This window comes from Sphaerodactylus townsendi, linkage group LG03 (genome assembly GCF_021028975.2).
Source record: "Sphaerodactylus townsendi isolate TG3544 linkage group LG03, MPM_Stown_v2.3, whole genome shotgun sequence".
Classification (NCBI taxonomy): Eukaryota; Metazoa; Chordata; class Lepidosauria; order Squamata; family Sphaerodactylidae; genus Sphaerodactylus; species Sphaerodactylus townsendi.
This window is the reverse complement of record NC_059427.1, coordinates 61174748-61201897: the sequence shown is the minus strand read 5'-3', so window position 1 is coordinate 61201897 and position 27150 is coordinate 61174748. Positions and strand designations below refer to the sequence as shown.

At 39.9% G+C, this 27150-nt stretch overlaps 1 protein-coding gene across 2 annotated transcripts in view; it reads right to left on the bottom strand.

Annotated features, from left to right (window-relative positions):
• The window catches only part of VGLL4 (vestigial like family member 4), a 110785-nt gene that overhangs the window by 33211 nt on the left and 50424 nt on the right, over positions 1 to 27150 (bottom strand). For both annotated transcript variants that reach the window (XM_048489867.1, XM_048489865.1), the window contains one exon: positions 2960 to 3149. In XM_048489867.1, coding sequence (XP_048345824.1) covers positions 2960 to 3149 — 190 coding nt within the window. The remainder of the gene's footprint in view (positions 1 to 2959; positions 3150 to 27150) is intronic.

Below are 27150 nucleotides of genomic sequence, written 5' to 3'. Positions count from 1 at the left end.
AAAGATAAATGAATAGTAATTCCAGAATCTGATACCAAGTATTTCCCATACTAAAACAACTATATTTGGGACACTTAAAAATCTCCTTTCCAACTTGCTCTGTTCAGGAGTCGCAAATCTACTTCAGGAGATCTATCTTGAGCTCAATAAACATTACCAATAAGCAACTTACTGCTGAATGTTTATTCAGCAATGTTTATGTGTGCAAGTGTGGGTGAACATAATACAGTACTGTCTGAAATACTCCCTTGAAGACAGTATAAAACACAGAAGTGAGCAGGGGCAAAGGATTCTAACAATAAAGAGTCCTCAAACATTCGGTTTTGTTCAAAAGCTATGAGTGAAAAGAAAGATCGCTTTACCTGTTCAGATATTTCATATGAAGAGGACAGATTACCACACAGTGTGAGTTCTTACTTCCTGTTCCAACCAGGGCTTATACAGGCAGGCTCAAAAGGGTGATTTAGGTGTAACCCTGGGTAACATAGGTTTTAGATGGCTAATCCACAAATAGCCTTAAAGACTGACAAACATATGATTGCAGGAGCTGTTGCACGCTAGAGTCTACTTCATCAGGTATGTGAATGTTACACATAATTAGCAGAATTCTCACAAACAGAAGAAGGGTGGTCAGAAAAATTACAAAATGAAGCCAAAATGAACCCAGCGACCCAACAAATATTTGTGTTTACTTTGCTATCCAGAGCATCAGTGGATACAAGATCCAGTGCTAAAAGTTTTTTAAATCAGAGCAGACCTCTCCCTATTGGTGATGAACTCTACCAAACTGTTCAGAGTGAACAATTACCTTCTCTAGTGAGCTACTCACTAATACTCTATTGATCCTGCAGGGGCTATTGCAATAATGACTCAGCCAGATAGCCATCATGTTGGGGTGTCACTTTGCTAAGTGCTATAATTAAAAAACACAGAAGTCTTTTTGACTCTTTGCCACCAAGACATTTCAGTTTTAAAAATCATCCATCTTGTCAGGGATGCCATTATACAATGCTCACAAATGGTCCACATCCCCTAAGAAGCATAAGAAATAAATAAAAAAAAATTACATGCAGCTACACTGCATTCAAACGTAACACTGCCCAAACAATTCTACGCACAATCTTTTGTTTCTCACATTTACTGTGCTTTTAAATTTTTAATCACTAAAAGCATGGAGTTTAACTGATGGTTTTCAGGAGCTCAGCATTACTTCCAAAAGGGAACAGTACAAAACAAAGTCAGAAAAATCAAGCCTCCAACAGAATTTTCACATATTCAGTCCATGATAAAATACATATTGCTGTCTTTGTATACATTTCATGAATTTGTTTACATTTGGACAATCCAAAACAGATTGTTTTTTTGGGGAATTATCAAGTTGCCAGAGAAAATTTAAACTTTCATCCAACTCCAGTAATTCAAAGATCAAAGCGTTTTATAGTCTGTGAAGCATAAAACTGAATTTTGTTAAAAGTTCATTTTATTTGCATTTTGTGTGAATTTTGAAGTAATGATTTTTCCTTGCTCCCAAGATACTTCTTCTAATATTTGATGTCTGCTGTTTTGTAGCTTTTATTTCACAAGGACTCAGTACTTTGCCTTTTTCTTCAGAAGTATCCCAATTATCAGCATAAGGAGTGATTAGAAATTGCTAGCTCAACATGAACACTGTATGTAAAGCGCGTACACCAAAGTTAACCTTTCCCATTTTTAGAATTTTTATTGCTTTGGTACTGGAACCCTTATTTGTAATACATTCCAGAATTGTAGCCTGCAAGTTTCTGGCTAACACTGCTGTGATTTATTTGAGGATAAAGTGCTTCAGTCTACATCTTATGACTGAACACAACAATCCTAAAGCTGAGTGGAATGTGGGGAATGTGGAGTGCTTCTTGAGCTGAGGCAGCAGGGAACAGCACAAAGTTATCAAGCTGGCTCTGACTGCAATCACTTCCTCTAGTAAGGAATGAAAGGAATCCTCTCAGATTCTACTTCATGCCAACCACAGCAACATTCCTAGGAATAACACAAAATGAATGGAAACAGGTTTCCTCCTTTCCAGTTACCCATATTTCACCTGAGTAGCAAAACAAAAAACAAAAAAAACCTGTTGCCAAGTGAAAATGAAAGCACATTAGTGCTTAGAGTTTGTAGATGGACCAGCTGTCTACTTAGTCTACTAAGCAGCTGTTTCTACATTTCCTGGCCTAAAAAAATAATAATTGTGAGGCATTTTTTCCCTCCCAGGGCAGGGAGACTTAAGGCATAGGAGATTGCTGCAGGGAAAAGTTAAAGTGAATAGGAATGGTATTTTTAAATATACCTAAGTATTTCCGGTCACCAGAAATCAGGCGGTAAGAAAACATGGTTTTTAAGAGTACCATGTTCTTTTTGTATATTTCTTCCCCTTGTGAAGAAAGAAGCAGATCCCAGGTGATTTTTAAAATGCATTATTTTCAACTTGGCATATAAAAATTGGAACTAAAAGTGATTATAACACAACATCAGAAAGTCTCAACATATATTCTGATATGCCATAAGGCAACGTAAAGGTTATAGTGCTACCCCAATCAAAGCAGAATCCCTGGATCCAGTTACCTTCCTCTTGGCTTATTCGTGACATTATTTAGGTGTAATGCACAATTATTATGTCACTGAATATTTCCCTTTTGCTGAGGAAAGGGAATGACAGAGGGAATTTGGTAACTACACATTGAATGGGGAAAATCTGAGAACTGGATGACATTCTGGGTGGGTCTTCTTAGGTCTTCTGTACCTAGCAGAGTAATCTCAAATATATTACAGGCTTACGAAATATGGTGAATGATTATTTCTTCAAAATCTTAATACATTTTAAATAAAACTGAACAAATTAGGCATTGCTAAAAAAAGAAAAGAAAGGAACATTAATTAGGTGACCCAAAAGCCAAAAACATCCAAAGGAAAATGGAAGACTTACAGATGGGGACTGAACATTCGACTTATTTTTGAGACATGTTCATTTTCACAGTCTAGGTCATCATCTCCTTGATCCAAGCTGAACTTCCTCTTGCAGGGACTGATAGGGGGTGGCCCTGTCCTATGGTTGGTTATAGCACTGGATACTGGAAGAGATTGCATCCTGGATTCCCCTCTTAGAGCAGCTTCACCTAAAGAGTTTAGGAGAAAAAATGTTTGTTTGTTTTTTAAAAAAGGGACAGAAGCAAATATATATTATACAGATAAGATACCGGTAAATATAAATCCTATGAAGTCCTTAAAACAATTTTCAAAATAGCAACTGCGAGCCTTGAAATGCCTGTTTGAGACATTTTAACATATGGTTAGAAGCAGAACATTCATTTTCTTAAAGTAAGACATCATTGTTACAATCCAAATGCGTGTCAAAATACAAATAATTGGGACACAACAGCAGTTTAGTAAAAAGTGTGGGGAACTACAGTTGACTCAACTCAAGTGCCCTTAGGAACTAAAATGACATACATCCTTAACAGTATGTTTATTGGCAGACATTCCATTTTCCATCAGCTTCACACAATAACATAGTTATCAACTTACTATGTTTTGGTTTCTCAATGTTCTTGTTCATTCTCTATCAACTCAATTCAATACAGGGAACACAACAGATGTGCTTGAAAGAGAGCATTTAAAAATGTACTTTGAACAAAGCAATTCCTATAAAGTTCAAATAATCTTCATAATACAGCATTTACTTCCAGTAACTTAACAGTTTAAGCATAATAGTGGTGGTATTCTATGTGTTCCATACAGAAAAGATTCTTAATTAATTATACCCTCTGACCACTGTGATGCAAAGACAGTCACATGGAAGGTCTGTGCTGTGTGAGTACCAATTGGCCATAATGGTCATTCTATAGACAGATCAATTTTCTACTTGGAATGCAAATCTGAAAACTGCAATCAAAAGTACACGAGTAGGCAAATGATCATCTTCACAATTTACAAAAATCTTTGCATTATCAAACAAAGGCTTTTTCCATACCACATTATGTGACTATGGTTAAAAGCTATTGGCCACAATATTGTGGTGGGGCTGTATACCTGCTGGGTTTTCCATAGCCATTCTACACTCTTTCCCAAACCTGTTTTGCTGCAAAGTTTTGAAAAAAGTTAAGGAAAAGCCTGAATTACCACTATGTGGGTGAAAAAAATCTGGATTTTCCCAATCTTGCCAACATGGTAGCCTCTTTGATTCCAGTTGTGGTCATTCCACCTTGCCTTTTATTTCGTTTTTTAAATTAGCAATTAAATATTGTTACAGCATTTCAAAAACCTGTGCATCAAGTTCTCTGCATTTTGAGTTTAATTTTTTAAGTTGGTCTCTATTCCCTTTTGTTGATAACCTATAAGGAGAAAGGTGTCTCTTTGCAATGAAAGGAGCTAGATGTTTATGCTTTTAAAAATGAAATCTGGGAACTGAGATAACTTTATGCAAAGACTGTTGTAACAATATACAACTGCCAATTTTAAAAACTTGGGGAAAAACCCTCATGGCATGGGAAAGTGCTCACCACTGCTAGGGGACAAGGGCATGGAAGCTATTGGAAGAGGGGGACCTGCTATGGGGATTTTGGAAGACGGGAACCTGCTATGCCATTTTGCTGCAGGTGCAGCTGCAGGAGCAATAACAAAATTATACATCCATGTCCCTGTGTAGAAAACAAAATATTTGTGCTAAAGTACAAAAATAATTAAGCCATGTTCCTGAGTTAATTTTAAATCAGACAGTAATAAGCTCAAATTATATTATTCACTCACAAATTATTATTTGTTACCAATTGTTTTCACTTTCTCGCTTAGTTCAAAGCAATAGTTGAGCCTCCCAAAACAACTGTGAGATAGGTTGTGATGAAAGATAATGATCTGCTCAAGACTATTGTTTTGCCAACTGTATTAAAAAAATGAAACCTGGAGGATAAAAAATGGTCCACTCAACAGAGAACATACAGTAGTATTAATACCAGCACAACTTGTAGGCTGGCCTCTTAAAAATACTTTCAAGTCAAATAAAGACAGAGCAGTATCTCCTAAAGTCCGTCTTAAAGAACCAAATTGCATCACTTGTTTTTCCCTGAATAGCCATGTTCTAGCAGCATTCTCTCCTGACGTTTCGCCTGCATCTGTGGCTGGCATCTTCAGCTGAATCCACAGATGCAGGCGAAACGTCAGGAGAGAATGCTGCTAGAACACGGCCATACAGCCCGGAAACCACACAGCACCCCAATGATTCCGGCTGTGAAAGCCTTCGACAATACATTTCCCTGAATAATTACACCAGGGCAGGATAAGTCCATTTTTGTCCTACGTAGCAAGTAAGAACTGCTCTCACTTCTTTCATATTCAGACACATAGGCCTGAAAGCATCCAAAATTCTCACGAACTCAATTCACAGGGAGAAGGACACCCTCTCACAAAAAGGTAGAACATAGGGGAAGCCAATTAAGGTAATGGGCAACAGATTCAGGATGGAGAAATTACCTCCTTAATCAATTCATGATTTGATTGTGAAATTCCCCCAGGGGATGGGGCGGTTTATAAATCGAAACAATAAATAAATAAATAAATAAATTCGCGGCCATTGACCATAATTATAGCACAAGAGTAGTTGGTTTTAAGAGAGGGTTAAACAAGTTCATGGAGATCCATACATTGCTATTGGCCATTATGAACAAAAGCAATCTCCATATAGAGAGAGAGAAAACCAGGAATAACAGTGCTAGGAGACAACTTCAGTGGAAGGTCTTGGCCTTTATGCTCAGTTTGTTGGCCTTCCAGGTCAGTTGATGCTGTCCTAGATAGACTATTGGTCTGATCCAGCAGGGCTCTTCTTGTGAAGTTAAGGCTACAAAACTCACAAGGGTTCAAACTGGTTGTGCAACTGATGCTTCTTTAATCTAAATGTAAGAAGCCAATTACCCAAGTTTCATGAGATACATACACAGCTATCTTTCTTCAAGGGTTTTACATTTAAAGAGTTTCCTCCTCCTCTCTCTTTTAATTACTTCACATTAAAAAAGGCACAAGAAAAGTAGATCAGTAGCATACCATGCCTACAAAAATAACTGTGCTACTGCCATGTATTTTCATATTCTAGCTGATGTATCACATAAAAAGTAGATCTGTTTACTATACGCAACAAATACTATTTTGTTGTGAAAGGAACCACCAGGGACTCGTCACCACTATGTTTACAAGTAAAAAATAAACATTTGTTAATTTAGTAGGCAAGATATGAACTAGCAAATATACTGTGTAAATATACCACAAGCCATGACTTCTCTTCAGGACCCTGGCACTAAAGCTAAACTGTAACTTTCCATCTGAACACTAAAAGCAAAAGATGTGTGCTCCACAGTCACCCAAGCACTATGAAGCCAAACATCCTGCTGTGTTAACCACAAATTATGAATAACTCTAATTATGATGGATTACTTCTCCCCCACCTTCCTCCCTTTCTTCGGGAGTGCAGAAAGGATACTTATAAACCTTAACACTACAAATCTGTAGACTTTAAAGCTCTTTTACATTTCTAATACTTTCCAGTTGAAGTTGGTGATTAGCACAGAAATATGATTAGCACAGAAATATGAAAATCCAAGTTACATACACAAACATGAGTCACACAGAACTATTGGGCAAATCCTCAACAATTTAAAATCTCATATAACTGTTCAAAAAGAGGGCTTAATAAAGAGGGTTTTTAATTCTGTAGCTCAGGTACTCTAACTGTATTATAAAACTTCAGCAGCAGTTCTTTTAGTTTAATAGATCTCATGCAATCAGTTATTCGCAAACTGTAAGAAGCTGTTTCTTCTATTTTATAATATCTGTATATACTCTGAGAGGCCAACTGGCAACAACTTCAAAAGGTGAACTCTAGAGCACTTGAAGTGGTTTGATACTTCCAATATCACTTTCATCCTACTTCTTATGCTAAAGGACTCCTCTGAAATTTTCTGATACTTGATGAAACAATCTAATAGGAATACTGTCAGAATTTTACAAGTGCCTGCCTCATTCAGTCAAGTAACAGTTAACTGCTGAAGTCACATGACTAGAATAATCTAAGCTTCTGGAAAGATCACTCTGCTTCTTCCAACAAAAGAGGAGAGGCAGACACACAGGCATAGGTATACTGAACAGACACCCAGACTGAGCACTTGCATAGCTAGAGTTTGCTGTTCCTATATTTAGTGTAAATTCATTTGTTATCTAGTCAAGTTCTACCAAACAACTCACTCACATGTCTGTCCTATTATTTACTCTGCTAATTCATTGCAATACAACAAATACACATTAACCAACAGACACTGATACATTTTCAACATAAGAAAATAAATCTGGTCTAGTGCCAGTGAATAGAATCTCCTGCCACATCCCAACTACCAGTCAATTAAATGCTATTGAACAGTGTCAAAAAGCTTTACATATACTCTCAAAAATATCTGCAATAGTGTTCAAAGAGCATTAACACACACAAAAAAGCTCAAAGCTGCTTTGGATTTTTCTGCAAGACCATAGCCAGCTGAATATGCAACCACTTCTACATTTGTACAGCACAATTTCTTCTAACATTCAAAGGTGAGCTTGCACAGACTGCAGATACAAATATAGCCTACTCCTCCTTCCGCACCAACCTTTCAATGCAGAAGTGACTACACATTTGACTGTTAATTTCACTAATATATGAAAACCCTTCCCAAGGCCAAGAGACTGAGGACAGGTTCACATACAGACAAAATATGGCATCCCAACATGTGAATTTCATTTTCTCACACATGCAGCTTTTCAAGCCTTTCACTCTTCAAAGCAACGGAGTTTCAGAAAGGGACAAAAAAACCACAGCTCAGACTCCCAAAACAAAATACTATTTCACACACTGCATTTGTCTCTCTGTGTCTGACCACATTCTGTGGTAACCAGACTGACATCATCCCACTGGCAGGGTAACCCACTGATAAAACAAATGCACTTTTAAAAAATCCCCAGGGCCATACCCCAAGTCTTCCAAATGCATTACTGTACGGGCCTGTGTCTGGCCTACGACAGAATCGCACACATAGTGAATGCATATTCATTGCACCACTTAGAATGTCTCTCTTTGTTTCAGCAAGCAGCTGGGCTGGGGCACAGCATATCTGCATCTCTCAAATAGCTCAGCTCATAGCTCTATTCATCAACCTTTCCCCACCCCCCAAGATCTGGAATGTTAGGCAACATGATGAAGTATAAACAAGATAACCAGAGATAACTATGTGACGTATTGTCTGAGTATAGTAATAGCACCAGATCAGCCAGCAATACATTTACAAGTTCACTGAATAAGGTCCATGTAATTCAGATTAAATGAGCACATTTTAAATTCTGTATTTCTTTTCTTTGTCTGTCATGACTGAACTACGCATTTGAGTCAAAATCAAATCAATAAAGTCATTTCGTCTGAAGTTATAATGCCTTGATGGTTTCTCTTCCCTGTCACAAAATGTTTTAACCTGGGGATAAACTGCTTCTCAATACAGTTGCCACAATCTTCCTCTCCTCCGTTCATCGGAGGAGGACCTCCTGGTGATCCCTGGCCCTAAAGCTACCAGGCTGGCCTCTACAAGGGCCAGGGCTTTTACAGCCCTGGCCCCTACCTGGTGGAACAGGCTTCCAAGGGAGATCAGGGCCCTGTGGGATCTGCACAGTTTTCACAGGGCCTGTAAGATGGACCTGTTCCGCCAGGCATCTGGCCAGCCTGGTTAAATACATCACTGCCATTTCATCTGGCCTCCCATGGGCATAATGGTAGGGAGGGGGGAGGGGGGAACGCCATCAAAAGCTGTACAGTTCCGGGTTTTATTGCTGCTAATCAATTTTATGTTACGTTTTAAGCGTTTTTTTAATAATTGTTGTTCACCGCCCTGGGCCCCTAGGGGGAGGGCGGTTTAGAAATCAAATAAATAAATTCAAACATTTTCATAAGGCCTAAGAAACTGCCTTAATGCATGTGCTGCAAGGAATTTTTGTTTAAAGTTAACAGAAAGATTGCCTGCTGTTCATCTCACACCTTGCCTGGGTTACAGGCCCAAATGGACAGTACAGGGCAGCCCAAGGTTGTTAATTTGCTTTATTTATTTTTATTTGCATTTGAATATCCACCATACAGACTGAAAAGAGAGGAGAGAAGCCTACTTCTTTACAACAAAAAAGTGCACATGAATGAGGAAGGTGAGCCCAACACTTTACCTCCATATTTTCCAAGCTCAGGGTTCCAAGCTTGGCCTAAGTAAGGTATAAGTCCAGTAGCTGAAGAAAAGCACTCCAAACAATGGAGCATGGAGAGCTCATGAAGGACTCTTTACTCAACTTGTTCATTTTTCAACACAAGTAAATCACTTATCCATTCTTTTAGAAGCGGATGACAGACATGAGAAGCATAAACACAGTTGATTTCACTGTGGCAAACCTGGAGCCAGACTGTAACACTCAGTCCGACTCCTGTAAGTAATCCTCCACAAATCAATGTGAGATGTCAGGAAACAGGTTCCCAGCCCAGAGGAACCTAGTTGGCCACTGTGTGAACAGACCACTGAACTTGATGGGTCTTAGCTGATCCAGCGTGGCTTTTCTTATGTTAGCCTAGACATTTTCCTCATGTTCTAATTTTCCAAGTGCACGTGGGTAATGTGTGTATAAGAGCATTTCATCACCTGCTCCATGCAGAAGTATAGCACCCAGTTAAAGCTCATGACTACCACAACTTCTCTTTCTTAGCGCTATCCACCAGCAGTGTAGTCATGAGGCAGTCACCTTCATGAAACGAAAAGCTTTATCTTTAAAACTAAAAACCAGTTACTAATTTGGATTTTTTAAGACTAGTTCCACACATGCTTAATTTAGCATTTCACAGTGGAAAATTTTATATGATATGTTAACAGCTCTAGAAGTCAACACCTTTTTTGTTCCGTTGCACATAAGTGACTGCCTCAGGCATATATTGAAAAGTACAGAATATAAATCTTTAAACAAACACATCCCTGTAGTTAGATGAGACAATCAAATTCATACGCAGACTGCACCTGATCAAAATATACATGTGAATTCACCCTAAAGCTGCAATATCTAAATATGAAATAGCACACAAAACAGCAGCTTGGAGAGTTCATAGAGAGACACTAGATTAATTTAATTTGTCTGCTTAACATGGTTTACAGATTAACAACAAAGTCCATAGAATGTTTTTTAATTGATCAAAAGGATTAAAGTTAGATCAGGGTATCTTGCAAAAAGTTGCAAACCAAGTGGGTTAAAGAAAAAAACCTTGCCTTTATTTTTGAACACATCAAAAGCAATTAATTCTCCCTGAAGATTAAGACGTGGTGCTGTGCTATTTAGCAAGACAAGACTTCAATAGCAATATTTTCTGAGCTTCATTTATTGTCATCTCACATCCTAACATGTTGATCCTCAAATTCCTTAACAGTGCAATCCTAAAGAGAGTTACTCTAGTTCACTGAACTAAACAGACTTGGACAGGATTAATTCTGTATAGGATTGCAGCATTTGGTTTTCAGTAAAGGCACTACACTGTCATTCTAATTCTGCTCTTTCATGAATACCAAAAAAGCTAACCACTATTATTTTGTATGTATTTCACTATTTAATGTTTTTAGCTTTCCAAAAGGCTATAAAACAGCTGAAAATATTTTTAAAAGGGTATAAAGCCTACCAAAAAAGATATGTTTTTGCCTGGCACTAAAATACTCTGTAGTAGATGCCAAATGGAGCTCAAGGGGAATATGTCACTACTGAAAATGCCTTGTCTCTAGTTGCCATCCCTGTCAACTTCAAAGATTGTAACAGGGCCACAGAGAGCAGAGCAAGATAGGCAGGTTTGAACTCGTAGACTGAATATGGGAGGAGGTGGTCATTCAAGTAGCCCAGCCAAAGCCATACAGCATTAAGAGGTAACAACTTTGATTGACACCATAAACAGTCTGCCAATAACTATTCCTTTTGCCTGTGCTTCAAAGAAATGATTTTAGATTTGATTTATATTTTAAAATGAATTATCTGGCTAAATATTTATGTCAAGCTTGCCAGATTTCCCAGGCCACTGAAGGTGATCTTTGCTCCTGGTAGAAAGGGTGGCTCAACAAATGGCAGCCTCCAACTTAATAAAATTCACATAGGACTCAAGAATTTCTTCTTAGGAACAGCCTGGATTGTTTATTCTACAGTGAATCAAAGCTGGGTTACCAACGAGTAGTCCATATAAAAATGTGATTTCTATGGAATGTCTATCTTTTAGGCTTCTGTGGTTCTCTTTAGTAAGTATACATAGCCTGATCCATCAAAGGAGGCCCATGCATAGAAACAGCTCTCAGTATATATAGCTGAGAAGCATCTGGTTACAAATACTCATGTGGATCACACTGTTTACAGGGGTGCCACTGTGCTGACAGAAAAAAACAGATTGCTTACCTGTTAACTGATGTTCTTCAAATGGTCATCTTTACATTTCTTCCTGTGCAGAGCTTCAATTTGGAAACCTTTACAACAAGCTACAAATTTCAACCTTTGAAGTTTTGCTCTAATGCTCCCAGTATTAATGAAGACAGAGAAAGAAGATACCAAAAGCTGTTTTGTTTGCTTAACAAAAGATAACTGTCATGGAAAGTGTCTCAGCTTCTCAATCAGGAATGCATCATCAAGACTGTATTTCTGAGGGGAAAGTATTTTCACACTTACAAGCTAGACATAGAAGTTTGCAAACTGAACTCTGCAAGGGGCAGAGTCCATTTGTGTAGTTCCAGAGACCATGAAGAACAAATCTTGTAATATACATCCCATCTGGGTCACCAGTTGTGGCACATGACCTAGTTAACATGTCCACAGCTGTGTTGGTGGATTGCATTCATTTTCTGCATACTACAGAACACCCATGATTATGTTTAAAAGTAAAAAGCTTCATATTTATATCGTGGATTCCCACTGAAGTTGTAAAATCGGATGGGGGGGAATTGAGATTGTCCTTACTACAGAATAACGTATAGCAGATGGGAAAGATCTTTTTGAAGATTAAAAGATATGGATCTTTTAGAAATAACAGATATGAAATTATGGCTGTATTTCACAGCAACTGCTAATGCTGTATTGAACTGTTGACTTGTCTGCCAGAAGTATATTATACCTACCTAGTACACTGCCCTTATCTCTGAGTACCAGCAAGTATCTACATGGTCTGTAATAACCAATATGAACAGCTCTATTAACATGGTTGAAATCCTACATTAAGATTTCTACCATATATATACACCCTAGACATTTTAGGTTTAGCTCTATCGACACATTTTCACCCGCTATGTATAGTACTGTTGGTTTGCGCGCGCGCGGGGGGTGGGGGTGGGGGTGGGGGGGATAGAGAACACATTTGGTTCACTTCTCACAGTGTACAGGAGGTAGTCCCTAATTAAAAGCAGCCAATCATGGATCCTTAATATATGTGAATACAAGCCCGGGGCTAACTGGAGACCTCATCTGGCACAACATAAAGGCTGTCTCTAAAAGGGGATAGGACCACAAGGGTGATAGATGAGTGTGTACCATACATCCGTGCACTGCTCCCTGTTGCCTCCAACCCTCTCCAGAAGTGCCACTCTGATGAGATTTGCCAGATATCTCCACAGCCCAAAAATCCTTCCTCTCTCCAACACCTGAGCCTTTAAAAAAAACAGCTAAAAGTGAAATGCTGGATCTTGGAGCCACCATTTTGAAAACAGGACTAAGTACAGACCCCTTTAAGGATTGCTGAAGGCAATCCTTTTTACAATGCTGTTTTCCTTTTTAAATTGGAACAAAGGAGTATTTTGTTGCAGCTTAAATGGGAAAATCCTAGAAACCCCATAAGTCATGCTCAGGAAGAACACAATCACGAGGAACCCCCCACTAAAGTAGAATCAGCTAAAGTATAATTCAAGTTAATCCTTACAGAATGGAAGTAAAATACATTGTATCAATTTCAAACAATTACCAGTATAAGCTTAAGAAATGTAATGTATTGGATGTTGAAAATGAATTATCTGTTTTCAACAAGATTTGCAGTGATGTTGTGCAGATAATTTGGATGTATAGGTCTTATGCAGCTTACCCTATAGATGAGTACTTCTGCAAAATTGGAGACTGCAAAAGACTTTTAAATTTGTCTTCAAAACTGATTTTAATGCCTGCCTAACAAGACTGCTATGACAAAAAGCAGAGTTTTCAATGGATACATGCAATTTTCCACTTCAGTATGCAATACATTAGATATGGAGTTCAAATTACCCCTGCTTCCTAAAGGCATAGCATCATGGAGTTATCAGTGTTTTGCTATTATCCAGTAAAGTGATTTGTTTGAAACACAAGACACAGGAAAACTGAGCTGATCAAAGGTGCTTCTGTCATTAAGTTAAAATGATCAAGGCTTAATGCTGCCCCTATACTTCAAAAGCAAATTTTGTGAGAATGTGGCTACAACAGAAAAAGTGAGTTAGATCTTATGTTAATAGCAGAACCCTAACAGGAAAGCAGCATCCAGACATATTTGCAATACTATCTATGACCAAATGGGAAAAGAGAGTTGAAATGTTGGTTAAATTAATGTTGCTTTTAGTAACAAAACCACAGATAGTGTAATAGGATGGTATTTTGGATGACATTTGGATGGAATATTGATATTTCAGAAAGATAATGTTTGGAGTTCAAAGGGCATGCAAGTAAATTCCACCATAAATTTTATTCCTTGCTTCTACTATAAAGCAAATGGAACTGACTAGAGCTTCAGATTAGATTTTCACTCTACAATGAACAATTTGAATTACATATTTTACAGACAAAGGTGTAGCTAACAAAGTCCAAACCACTGAACATGATCTAAGCTACTGGTTCTCAACATGGGAGACAATACCCAAGAGAAGGTCACAACTCTTTCACAGCTGCACTGAGAGGCCAGAAAGGAGAAGAAGAACAGAGTGAACTGGAAGAGGTGGCTGTGGGTGGCTCGACAGCTAATTTAGGTTTGCCTCTGCATAATGTGTGACATGGCCATAGGTGCAACAAAGCTTTCCTAGCTTGGATGTTTCTGAACACTACCTTTCTATTAGCTGAGAAGCGGAATTAGAACTACCACTAGCCAAAGGAAGGGGAACATCTCACAAATGCAACTTGGCTTCTAAGAAAATCAGTGCCTCTCAGTAGGACCTGGGCTGTGCGATCACCACTGCGACTATGGTGTTCCAGCCAGAAGCCTCAGGGAAGGGTACAGATTCTGGAAGGCCAGAGTCACAGGTTGCAGGGACATCCAACATTTTTAATGTGCACGCTAGTGCTACAAAAATGGAAATGCTAGAATGTACGCCAACATGGTGCAGTGGTTAAAGTGTCAGACTACAATCTGGGATACCCAAAACTAATCCCCATTCTGTCATGGCAACTGAGCAACCTTGGGCCAGACACACACTCAGCCAAGCCTATTGCTTTAAACACACAGACTGTTTGAGAGAAAACGGGAAGAGCTTTGAAAGCAAGATCCTTGTGACAACCAACAGAATAAAGGATGATGGTTGATGCTCAAACTCTGGGGTATATCTCAACTCCTTCTTACCAAAGCAAATTCATGCAAAAGATAGCAAATCCCTTTTTTTAAAAAAAAGCAAAGATTTGGATTCTAAGTAGGGATTGTCAAAAGTGATAATTATTACTGTATGACTTGGATACTTCACAGCATGCTACCTCTCAACTCTATCATGAGGGGTAGAATCTTTTGAAGCAAAGAGATTTTAAAAAACAGGTTGAAAAGAAGAAACAATTTTATGTTATTTCAGGCTCCATGTTAGCCTGCTTTCTCTAGGATTATATTGTTAACAAAATGTACTTTTAATATATGGTCTTGAATATACCTTTGCTCAGCTACACACATAGTGGAATAAAAAAAATTGACCTAATTTTATGTATGCATTCAGTGGACTTCTAGATGTTTGTAACTGCAACCCCACAGAGACTTTTTCATTATGCCATTCAAGTTACATGCTACCCCATCTCATTCTCTGTTTTTTGCACTGAATAACCACATAGTAGAAATGTAGTAGTAGAAACCACATAGTAGAAATGCTGCAGCCATGGGCGTCCATGTGAATATGAGGATAAATTGTGGGTGTCTACACTAGTAATTTCCTAAGCAGTTGATATCATGTATGAATGGGAATATTTGTAAACATAAGTTTCTGAAAGGTAAGAAAACTAGTACTGGTTGGGTACAGAACAAGCACTTTAGGATGCTGTAGTGAGAGGCTCAAAACTTCAAGCTACTATATTTCCATTTCATTCCTATGATGCTTCTATAAAAAAAAAAAGAGTAGAGCTGAGCATAAAGACTCCCTCCTTGAAAATCTGGAAAGCAGCCATTAAATTGACAAATGAAGGCAAAAAAATAAGTGTTGTAGAAATACCTTCAGAAGGACACAGAAAAATCAGTTTTCACAGCTGGGATGCACAAGAGGTACTGTTGGTTCTTCCAGGAAAATCCCTAAACATCTGGTACAAGATCGGAAATAAACTCTCTGCCTGACAGTGTCTTAGGCCATTTCCGCACGGCCACGATGGGGGTTGGGTCGGTGTACATGACGCCGACCCAACCCCCCTGGGACCGTTCGCACGAACGGTTCCAGAAACCATCTGGAAGACGGCGCCGCTGAGCGCCGTCGCCCTGTTGACCTACCATCTTTGCGGCCGTCCGGTGAGTCGCCGAGGCATGGGGACACGTCCCCCTGCCCTGCATGACCACTCCGGCATCGCAGGGCAGGGGGGCATGTCCCCAGGCCTCAGCGACGCGCCGGACGGCCGCAGAGATGGTAGGTCGACCAGTCGGAGGGGGGAGGGATGGCGCCTTCGAGCCACTGCCGTTCGCACGGCAGCGACTCGAAGCCGCCGTTTTCCGTAAACCTCGCTGGGGAAGCGAGGTCGGAAAACGGCGGCTTCGCAGCAGATGCGCCCCCTGTGTGAACAGCTCCCTGGGGACGGCGTTTTTGCCATCCCCAGGGCGCTGTTTATGGTCCGTGCGGAAAGGGCCTTAGTTCTAGCTATAAAGGGAAAGAGTCTGTTTAGTTGAAATATTCCTTACAGCAGCATTTTCCAATTTGTGGGTCCCAAGTTGTTGGCCTGTGAATGTGGGCCTCAGCCTTCTCCTGTTTTATCAATTGGAGCATGCTCTCGGGTTTTTTTGTTTGTTAGATAGTTCACCATGAGCCAAGTACATTTAGACCTTTAGTTTGCCATGCCAAGTAAATTTAGACCTTCTGTAAATTTGTTTGTTAAATAGGTCACCATACCAAAAGGCTGGAAATCACTCCTTTATTGCATCTCCAACTGACATGAACCACTTTACTTTCTATTAACTGACATGCTGCTCAGGGTTTTATCAAATGTCTTAGTCACTCAGCTACCGTAACTTTCATTGTCTGTATTCTTTTCCAGATAATCTCTGCATGCATTACTATATGAATAAGAAACAGGAAGCATTTGCTTGGATTACAAGCAATTGTAAAACATGGGGAGATGCCAAAAAAATAAAGCTATAGCCCTTAAAAGAGGAAAGAGTATTAACAAAGAAGGTCTTCCTGCCCCACAGCAACATTCCTTATACAAAGGTAACCTCTCTATAAAACCTCACTACAAACTGATTTAGTAACTGTCTCAAAGAAGCAGCTGGGATTGAGTTGTGAAGCAGAATAAAATAATTCCTAATTAAATTCTACTAGGTGGGGATGCAGGGGAAAGATTCTTTGTTGTGTTGGAACAAAATACTCTACTGAGAAATAGTACCTCTACTTAGTCCAAAAGAAATGAGCTCCTGGACTCCCAGATAAAGGTGGGAATATATTATTAGGACTGTTTATAATGTTGGTGCATGTTATGGTACTAAAGACTATCACCACCAGACTAGCCAACATTATGCCTAGAATGAGAACAAAACTGTTACAGAAAGGTAGTTCAATTAGTAATCAAAGATCACTTATTTTGGAGAAACCAATGGCCATTCCATACACAATTTCTGGTAGGAATTTAAGATAAGACATTTGAAGGAAACGAATTCTGCCAAGAAATTAGAAGCTTACAGAACAGGATTTTATATCAACCAGTACATGACAGTGCTGTCAGTCACTCATGACAATATGGGCAACAGATACCAGTGTATTATAGCACTCTGGCAGATGTATATACATTTATTCACCAGTCACCAAAGTGAGAATGAGACTGAGTGCAAAAGGAATGAGCCCCTTGACCCTTCCTATAATTTTACTACTAGGAAGAAAACCTGGATTAGTTCTAAGCTCAGATTTTTGCTGATTCCAAGACCAGTCAAAATTTATGCGTCCCTGAATTCTGGGGTAAAAATCCTTGGATGTGCAATGAAAACACGATCATTAACGTTTGCAAAAAGAACCTCGTCTGCTCTGTTTAGGCCTGACTCAATTATTAGGCTCTTTGTTTAATTTTGGCTTCATATGATGCCCTTGTTGATCAGTTCTGGAGATAGTGTGGTGTACTGGCTAGGAGTGTTAAACTAGGACCTGTGAAATCCAGTTTCAGATCCCCAGTCTGCCATGGAAACTGACTGGGTGACCTTGGGCCAGCCACTCTTTCACACCCTAGCCTCCCTCACAGGGTTGTTATTGTAAAAAGTAAGAGAGAAGAATGATGTTGTAAGCTGTCATGGGGAGAAAAGCAAGGTATAAATATGTTAAACCAATAAATAAGCAATTTAAGACATGGTTGTGTGCACCAACTAGCTTCCAGAAAAGTTATGTGACCTTTTAAAAATGAATTCAAAATTATTCTAGAAGATGTTTATATTTTTATTTGGTAAATTGGAAAAAATATAGATAGGAAATACTCAGTAGCAGTAAACATGAAACGTCAAGAAAATTCAAATGGTCCAATCCTCCCCTTGCTGGAACTCGCAGCTTAAAAACTCAGGCAGCCCATATTCCTAAAAATATGTCACCTAAGAATGCATAATATTTTCTAACTTACATGCAAATTCAGGAATATTTTACAGCATACCTGTAGCATCTCAGTTATGTGTAAAGAACTATGAAGTCATAGAAAAGTTATAGCAATCTCAACAAGTCTTCATTGGTGGTGTCCCTTCCAAGTGTCAACCCTGCTAAGCTTCCAATATCAGGCTACCTATATTATGCTGCCTTCCCTCCCTAGGCAGCTACTAGAAAGGTACTTGGCATTACACAACACCAACTCAAAGTTTAAGGTATGTCACCAACTCCTACACATTCATCAGTAGCACACCAACTCAGTGTACACATGAGCCACGGAATCCTGTTAACACTACACATTTAGAAACTGGTAACACTGTGCTAACTGCATGTAGCCTCACAAAGGTATATTTCTTTTGTACAGCCATTGTCACTTCTAACCCAGATCTGTAAGGGCACTACAATGCCATGAACAGAAATATGGCACTGATTCAACTGCACATGCCCATTCTGAATTATTCGACAGTGCAGTCAATTTCTTACACCCTGTGTTTACAGAAAAGTGAAAGAAGATTCTATGATTAAATTAGGAAATTCAGATTAAGCTTACTCCATGAAGCTCTAGAAACTGAGAACTGCTGGATAACAACTCTGGTTTTTAGAAATATTAATAAGCATTCTGACTCACTGAAATTAATTCATGTTCCTTTTCCCCCAGACATTTTTCACTTTTAGAAGGTACTTTTAAAAGGCAAAAAGTCTAGTCACAAGAAACATGACTATATGTAGTTAGCCAAGAGTCCTACCTAACACTTCTAAAATGCAGATCAGCTATCTGTGGTCTAGCCATGACTAAGCAAAGCAAATACCAAAGTAACTGTGGACAAGAAATTCAGGATTCTACTAGCAGATGAACAGCATTGATCATGACTGTTTCCACACATGTTTTGGTCTGCAATGGCTTCCTTATAGGCTGCACCTTCCCCCTTCACTCTACAGCGAAAAGGCCAGACACTGACTTTTTAGACCCTGGGACCTAGAAGACAGTGGCAACTGATCAATACAACACTAGCAATTCACCTTTAAAAAAAACACCTTCTGGAGGAGGGGGTTGTACTTGAGGTCAGGAGAGGCTGAGGCAATGAAAATATAAGACAATCACTGTTTGGATGTTGCATTGCAAATACCTCTGCATTTGCAGTAACAACAAGAATCATTCCCACATGGAAGCAGCCCATATTGTTCATTCACAAGACTTTTTGAAATTTGGATTGTTTATAGTGACAAATATATTTTTAAAAAATGCTTGTTAAGTACACCCAATATTTTATACTTTTTTGTGGCAATTTTGTGAAGAATTAAGGAGCAAACATGTTAAAATGTTTAATAATGATTAGTCGCAAAAGGAGGTTATGCATAGTTATTACACACAAAGCTCATGTCATAAGTGCTGCAAAAATCATAGAATCATAGAATTGGAAGAGACCCCAAGGGCCATCAAAGTCCAACCCCCTGCAATGCAGGAACACATAATCAAAGCACTCCTGACAGATGGCCATCCAGCCTCTCTTTAAAAACCTCCAAAGAAGGAGATTCCACCACACTCTGAGGCAGTGCTTTTCCACTGTTGAACAACCCCTTACTATCAGGATGTTTTTCCTGATGTTTAGATGGAATCTCTTTTCCTTCACCTTGAACCCATTACTCCTGGTATTAGACTCTGGAGCAGCAGAAAACAAGCTTGCTCCCTCACCAACATGGCATCTCTTCAAATAGCTAAACATGGCTATCATGTCACCTCTTAGTCTTCTCTTCACTAAACTAAACATATACAGCTCCCTAAGTCTCTCCTCATAGGCATGGATTCCAGACCTTCTACCATTTTGGTTGCCCTCCTCCGGACCTGTTCCAGTTTGTCAATATCCTTCTTGAATAGTGGTACCCAGAACTGTACACAATATTCCAGGTGAGGTCTAACCAATGCAGAATAGAGAGGTACAATTACATCCCTCTAGACACTATACTCCTACTGAGTAGAGTTAAGGGGGAAGGTGCAGCCTATAAGGAAGCCATTGCAGACCAAAACATGTGTGGAAACAGTAATGATCAAGGTTGTTCATCTGCTAGTACAGGGGTAGGGAACCTGCGGCTCTCCAGATGTTCAGGAACTACAATTCCCATCAGCCCCTACCAGCATGGCCAATTGGCCATGCTGACAGAGGCTGATGGGAATTGTAGTTCCTGAACATCTGAAGAGCTGCAGGTTCCCTACCCCTGAGCTAGTAGAATCCTGAATGGTTTTACTTAAAGCCACTTTTAGGGACCTCAAAAGTTTTAGGTTTACAGCAAAAGGCTTCAGATTTAAAAGTCAGAGTTTTATCAGTTTTGCATAATTAAATCTTTGTGTTATGAGTATTCTTCCTCAAATTGTAGCCTGCTGTCTAGACTCAAAACAGTAAGGAGTTCTTTAACTCTGGCCTGTGGTTTCAGTGTGGTTCAGCATGAAAACTGTCTATGTCAGCATTCTTCTGCTGGCTCCATGTGATTTAATTTAAGTCAGCCACAGAATGACTGTGATAGCTTTCTAAGATGCCACAGCAAGCAAGCTAGAGGAGCGGGGGATGGGAGGATTGAACAGAAGCAATGCATACCAGATGTCAGCACAAACATCTGAATTATTAAATTCTAGCATACATGAAAGAATCCCCATTCCATGCTACAAATATCTGCATGTAATCCAAGAGCCAATATGCTTAGCAAAGTTTGTAAAAATAATGGCAACCACCCCTTTCACCCTTCATTACTCAACTGGAAACTGTATTCTTCCTCCTACATACTGCATATCCATGGAATTCAAGTTCTAGACTAGAGCAGGCAATGAAAATTTCAAGACACAGTAAGTCATGACAACAGCAATCTGATCTCTTTCCCCAGGACACACGTGACCTCCATGAGAGGAGATTGCTAATCCTTAGGCAAGGACTGAAGGTCCAGTTCAGGAGTATATTCTACTAACTATTCATCACTATCAGATGGATAGGTAACATATTTAAACACCCAGATTATATTTCTTAAAATCTAGCCTACAATATACTTATCAGAAGATAATACTGGATTAGCAACCTCTCTAGCCTTCATGGTAAATCAAAGCAATATTGGTACATTTCAAAAGGATCATTCAGTTCAGTTTACTTCAACCCTAAAGGGTTGCTTCCCATATTACAATTTAAAACATTCATTCCTTTAAAACATTCATTACCATTTAAAACATTCAGAGATGGTTTGTAATTGCCTCTGAATCACAACCCTGCTATTCCTTGGAAGTCTCCCATCTAAAAGTAACCAGGGCCAGCCCTGCTTAGCATCAGTTCTCTGATGAGATTGGGTTAGCTTGGGCTATCCAGGTCAGGGTCACTCCAGTCTAATCCCATTCAAAGCATGCTTGGTCAGAAGTAATTGAGTAGGTTTGAAATGCAGCTATTATAGGCTGCTACCATTCTTTCCAATGGAATATCTGACATTCATAAGAACATAAGAACAAGCCAGCTGGATCAGACCAGAGTCCATCTAGTCCAGCTCTCTGCTACTCGCAGTGGCCCACCAGGTTTCACTCAGAATGCAATCCTAATTTAAATTGTGTGACGTTCCAGATAGTTGATGGGAAGTCTTGTCTCATTTTCGGTCCAAATCCTCTGAACTGGAAGGGCATTCATCACAGCTCCTCAACTGGACAAACTTTCATCTGGGAATATCTGGATGCATTCCAGAATGCAGAAGGATCTGCCCTGGGTCACATTCTTCCATCTTGTCCACCATCCTAAATCATACTTGAGCTCTCCAGGAACTAGGATTGTGCAACTGTCCCTTCTGGCTGGCAGTTGATAGGGTTGAAGCTTCTGTAGTGTTCTAAAATGAAATCTGCTCTGCTACATAGCGTCCATGTTCAAAATAATCTGTCCCATGAGGCTTGGTAACAAAAGGAGGGACTCATATTTGCTGGTGATGATGGCTCTTTTTCGTGGCCTTCTTTTTGGTTACAAAAAACTTGTGGGACATGGTGGCTATAAGGACTCCTAGATGTTCCAGGAATTGATCCAGATTGAGTGAACTCTTCTGGATGTCCATGAAGGAATCAGTGAGTTTATAAGCACTAGAGGGTCATCTCCATGTCCAGAATAGATTGTTGCTAGAATCTGGACCAGATGAGTAGATAATCCAGTTAAGGATGGACAAGAATCCTCCGATGACGCAGAAGGATTACTAGGTTGACAAACAGCTTGGAGAATACCCTAGGACCCGTGCATAGGCTAACGGCCTTGTACTGGAAGTGTAAAGTCCCAAAACAAAAACTGAGGAAATCCCAATGTGAAGACCAAATGGAGATATGCAGATATGCCTCTGTGAGGCTGATGGATGTTAGATACTCCGCAGGTCAGAGAGCCTCTGCTATGAATTGTAAGGTTTCCATCCTGAAATGTCTCAACCTCAAAAAGCAACTGTAGTATTTCAAATCCAGAATGGCTCTCCTATCCCTGTTCTTTTTGGGAATCGTGAACAGGATTGAGTATACACCTTTGTCTTTTCCTTGACAGGAATAAGTCCTATGGCCTGAATTGTTCAAAGCTGATGAATGGCTGCTAAGATCCTGTTTTGCTATAGGTTTTGCAGAACTGGTGATACCAACATATACTCCAGTGGGAGATGGATGAACTCAATTGTGTAGCTGCTGGAGACCACCTCTAAAACCAAATCGTCCATTATTAATGTTAACCAGGCTCTTTGAATTCCTTCAATCTTCCTCCCAATGGAGTCACTTGCTACTTTGGAAGTCTTACTGTCCTGTTCTGGTCTCTCAGATCTGGAACCAAACCTGTAGTTGAAGGAGCCTCTCTTATTTTAAGATCTGGACTGGGCCTGGTGTTTCTTTGATTGTCTTGGCATAATCTGGGGAGAGCATGTTGGGAACAAAAGGACAAGTTCTTAGCAGGTCTTCAGTCTGACCTTTTCAAACTTCTCAGCATGGCCTTAATTTTGTCTTTTGTGGCCACAAAGATCTTGTTGAGTGAATCTCTAAATTTGTCTCCCTGAACAGGGGCAAGAGGCGACCATGACCTCGAAATGAAAGTTGGTCTGCCAGGCCCGAAGCCATAGAATGTGTCTTGCTGCTGCTGTCAAAGCCATGGCCTTGGCCAACAAAGTTAACAAATCCAAAGTAGCATCAGCCATGAATGAGGCCACCTTGAGAAGGCAGTTGACTCCCTTGTGGATGTGCTGATTATTTTCAGGAACCAGCTGAAGAAGCTTGCAGGTCCAAAGGAGAAAACATGAATACAGGAGGTTGCTGATTTTGCTTGCATGGTGCTTATAGCAAACAGCCTGTTGGAACCCTGACCTTTTGTTACCTTAACTACAGAGGATTCTAAATGCAACCTTATTAATACACAAAAAATAAAAGAAACCTATCTAAGGTTCCAACTAACCCTATAACATCACTACAACTTTCTAGTGATTATTTTATGACAGATTGAAAAACTATTCTTTTTGGTAGCACCATTTTTATATTAGCTTCTGACAATGTGTGACTGACAGCATAATTCTATGCACAGTTGAAATTAATCTTAAAACTAGAATACCTTTGCATAGGATTATACTCCAAGAACAAAAGGTACACTTTAAGTAGCCTCTTACTACAATAAGCCTCTTACTACAAGTAGCCTCTTACTACAATAGGTTACAAGGGAAACTTTTGTGTTGTTCTTGGGTGGATTCCACACAGGCCACTACAGCGGCCACTACAGCGGCATATATGATGCCAGTGGAGCCCCGGGGCTGATTGCAAGCTGAAGTGCGAGTGGCCCTGAGAGCGGCCACAGCTGACAGAGACACGGCCACAGCCCGCAGAGGCACCTCCATTTTGTTTCCCCACACTTACTTTCTCTCTCTGTGGAGCTCCACAGGGGCAGGGAGGCACACCCAGGCTGCCCTCCGACCCCCGGGGAGAGAAGGTAAGTGTGGGGGAAATGGAGGCACCGAAAAGCGGCACTGGCAGGGAAATGCTGTTTCCCAAAAGCCTCACTCATTGAGCGAGGCAGGAAAACAGCATTTCTGTCCTGGGGGGGGGGGGGGGGCAAGGTGCTGCCTCGTTGTGGAGGTGATAGTCATACAAATAGCGCCCTGGGGACGGTGTTTTTACCGCCCTGGGACGCTGTTTCTGCCTCGGTTCTGTTGAGGATGACCAGCCAAAATAAATCAAAAAGGTAGGTCTCATAAAACTAACGTAAGATTAAAGGGAAGTTTTAGGACAGCATTATGTCTAGCTTTTACACGTGGAAGGTAAACAAAATGCATCTTTAGAAGATGAGACTATTTTTGTACAGTACACAATTTTACTAATGGATGTAATTATTAATGAAGCAGCAAAATAATTGTTTATGTGCCTGCATAAACACAATTAATTAACTTTGAAGTGCCAGGACTTTCACTGAAAAGGGAAGGAAAATAAAGTATCTCTGCATCAAGCAATAATTGTACATGAACACAAAGGTTGACAATGCAGTCTGCCTGTACATCAAATGTTTAAAAATCAAATTAGCAGAACATCTTTCAAGTTTGAATGAATATAATATAAACTTGTGTTCACTGTTGCCTTATGCCACTATATGTGAATAATTATGTACTCTGTGCTCGTGGATGACTGTTTGGGAAAACGCTAAATTGCCTGACAAGCACTCTGAATGCCTCATGTTTCCTTCCAACACCTACTCAGCTAAAAGAAAGAAGTAAAAGCACTGTGTCCATGTTAATCTTTCAAAAAGGAACTAATAAAACATTTCATGCAAATCAGACCTTTTGAAAAATATAAATATTCATTCTTATACACACAGTTGAGGTGCCACAACATGCAGGCTTAAGCTTTGAGCTGCTGTTCAGAAGACATTTTGGACAATACAACACATTGTGTAGACTCTGGATAAATTTTAGCTTGGTCAGATACTTCCCAAAGTTCCTGGATTTGCATACAAAGAAGCTAGGCACTGTAACAAATTTGACTTGCAAGTTAGCAAGTCACAGGCTTTAAGCAAATTGCTTGCTGGTGCAGAATTGAAGTTTAGAAAGTAGATTCCAGGGCCTGCATTTTTATATTTAAAATATGTGCACACTAAGCTGCTTTGGAAAAGATACACAAAAAGTTTGTGCTATACTACACTGCCAAACATTACTCTCAGCCAAATCATGTTTCACTGTTACAGGAAGTTAAGTAAAGTAATTATGTAATATGCAACTAACTAATGCAAAATGCAACACTGAGACAAAAAAAGTGATTCTGATCTTCACATATGGGTATGATTTCCTTTGTTATAAAATGCAGTCTTCTAGGCTGTCCGTACAAATGGTAGAAGAAAGACAATTGCGAGCCCCATAACATTCCGAAGGGAATTCTCTACAACTTACTGCATTTTTTGCCCAGGTGAAGAAGCCCCAAGAATTCTAGAACTGGAAAAGGGAGAAGCCTATCCTCCTGGATCACAGAGGTATCTGCATGCCCTGTGAAGCCAACCTAACAACACAATTCTACATTTGGAGAATTCTGCCTTACCAACAACTGCAAACACTTGCAAGTATCAAACCTGAACATGGAGACTGTTCATCTTATCACCTTCCTCCAAGTTGCTTTCATGATACAATTTGCAGTTAGTGATGTAAAAATCCCCCAGAAATCTATGTTCTTTGTTCACATAGCAACTTTCTTCCTGATAGGGGCCCTAGGCAATTTACATGACTCCCCTTTTCTCCATTTTGCATTCTCTTAAAGTACATTTCCATTGAGTCTTCACATTTCAAGCCTACCAATATGGAGCTAGGGTTCAGCTGATCCTGGGGTTGGTCCAGGCTACAAAAACATGCATCTTAACAGCAGCATACCCAGCCTAATAACACATGCCAGCACTCCATAGTCTTGATAGTTGGATATAAACACACAAAACTCTTATACTGCAGTCAAACATTTAAATCAGTACCACCTATTTCAGCTAGTAACAGCCCATAAGAGCAACAACCCACCATTATTTCAGTTCTGGGAAGGTCTTTCCCCAACACTTACTTCCTGAGATTCTTCAGTTAAAGAAGGGTATAGGACTGAAAAAACAGTGCTGCTTACCATAACTGTTTGTTCATTTAGTGGTCCTGTGTGCAGGCATATGTGGGACTGCGCTTGTGCAAGTCAGCTGTGGAGCATTTTAGTTGGCTTTAAAAAGAGCTTTAGGCATATTGCAAGTGCTCCCCCCACCAAGTCACATGCCTGGGTTAGCTGCTCTTCCTGCCAAGGGTCACCTGATCATGGGGGAGGGGGTGCACTGTCCCTCCGATCTCCCTTTGCTACTGAGGGGAGTCACCACCTGTGCTAGATGACAGTCCACAGCAAGAAGATGGGAGGACCTGTGCCTGCACAGAGGATAACTAAATGAACAGTTATGGTACGCAATGTTTTTTTTCATAATTTGTGGCCTCTGTGCAGTCGCACATGGGAGAATGGCAAGCTTACATGCTGTAGAGGTGGGTGTGGAGAACCAGAGATTGCAATACAGCTTGACCTACAATCATCTCAACCCTAGTATCGACATCCACAGTGTAATGCCTGATAAAAGTCAACAGAGTGGAATATGTCACTGTTGTACAGACAACATTAAGGTCCATGTGAGATTTAAAAGTCACTGAAGAGGCGAGGGCCTTGGTAGAGTGCACCCTGATGGCAATTGGGCAAGGAGCCTCAGCCTTGCAGGAAGCCTTAGCCTTGCAACCAGTCAACTTAATAGCAGATGCTAACCAAGGAGACAAGTTGGAGATAAATACAATGGAACCCTTCTTAGGTCCTCTGAAACAAACACTGCAGAGCCCTTCCCTAAAGGACTTAGTGCTATAAATAAAAACTGAGAGTCTTGTGCATATCCAGGGAGTGCATTGCTCTGTCTTCACGAGATAGAAGGTTCCTAAAAAATACTGTGAGACCAAATCCTGTGAGAGGTGAAACTGGGACACCACTTTAGGCAAATGTTCAAAGCTAGGTCTTAGGACTACCTTGTCAGGAAAAAGCTGTGTAAACAGAGGGTCACAGAGG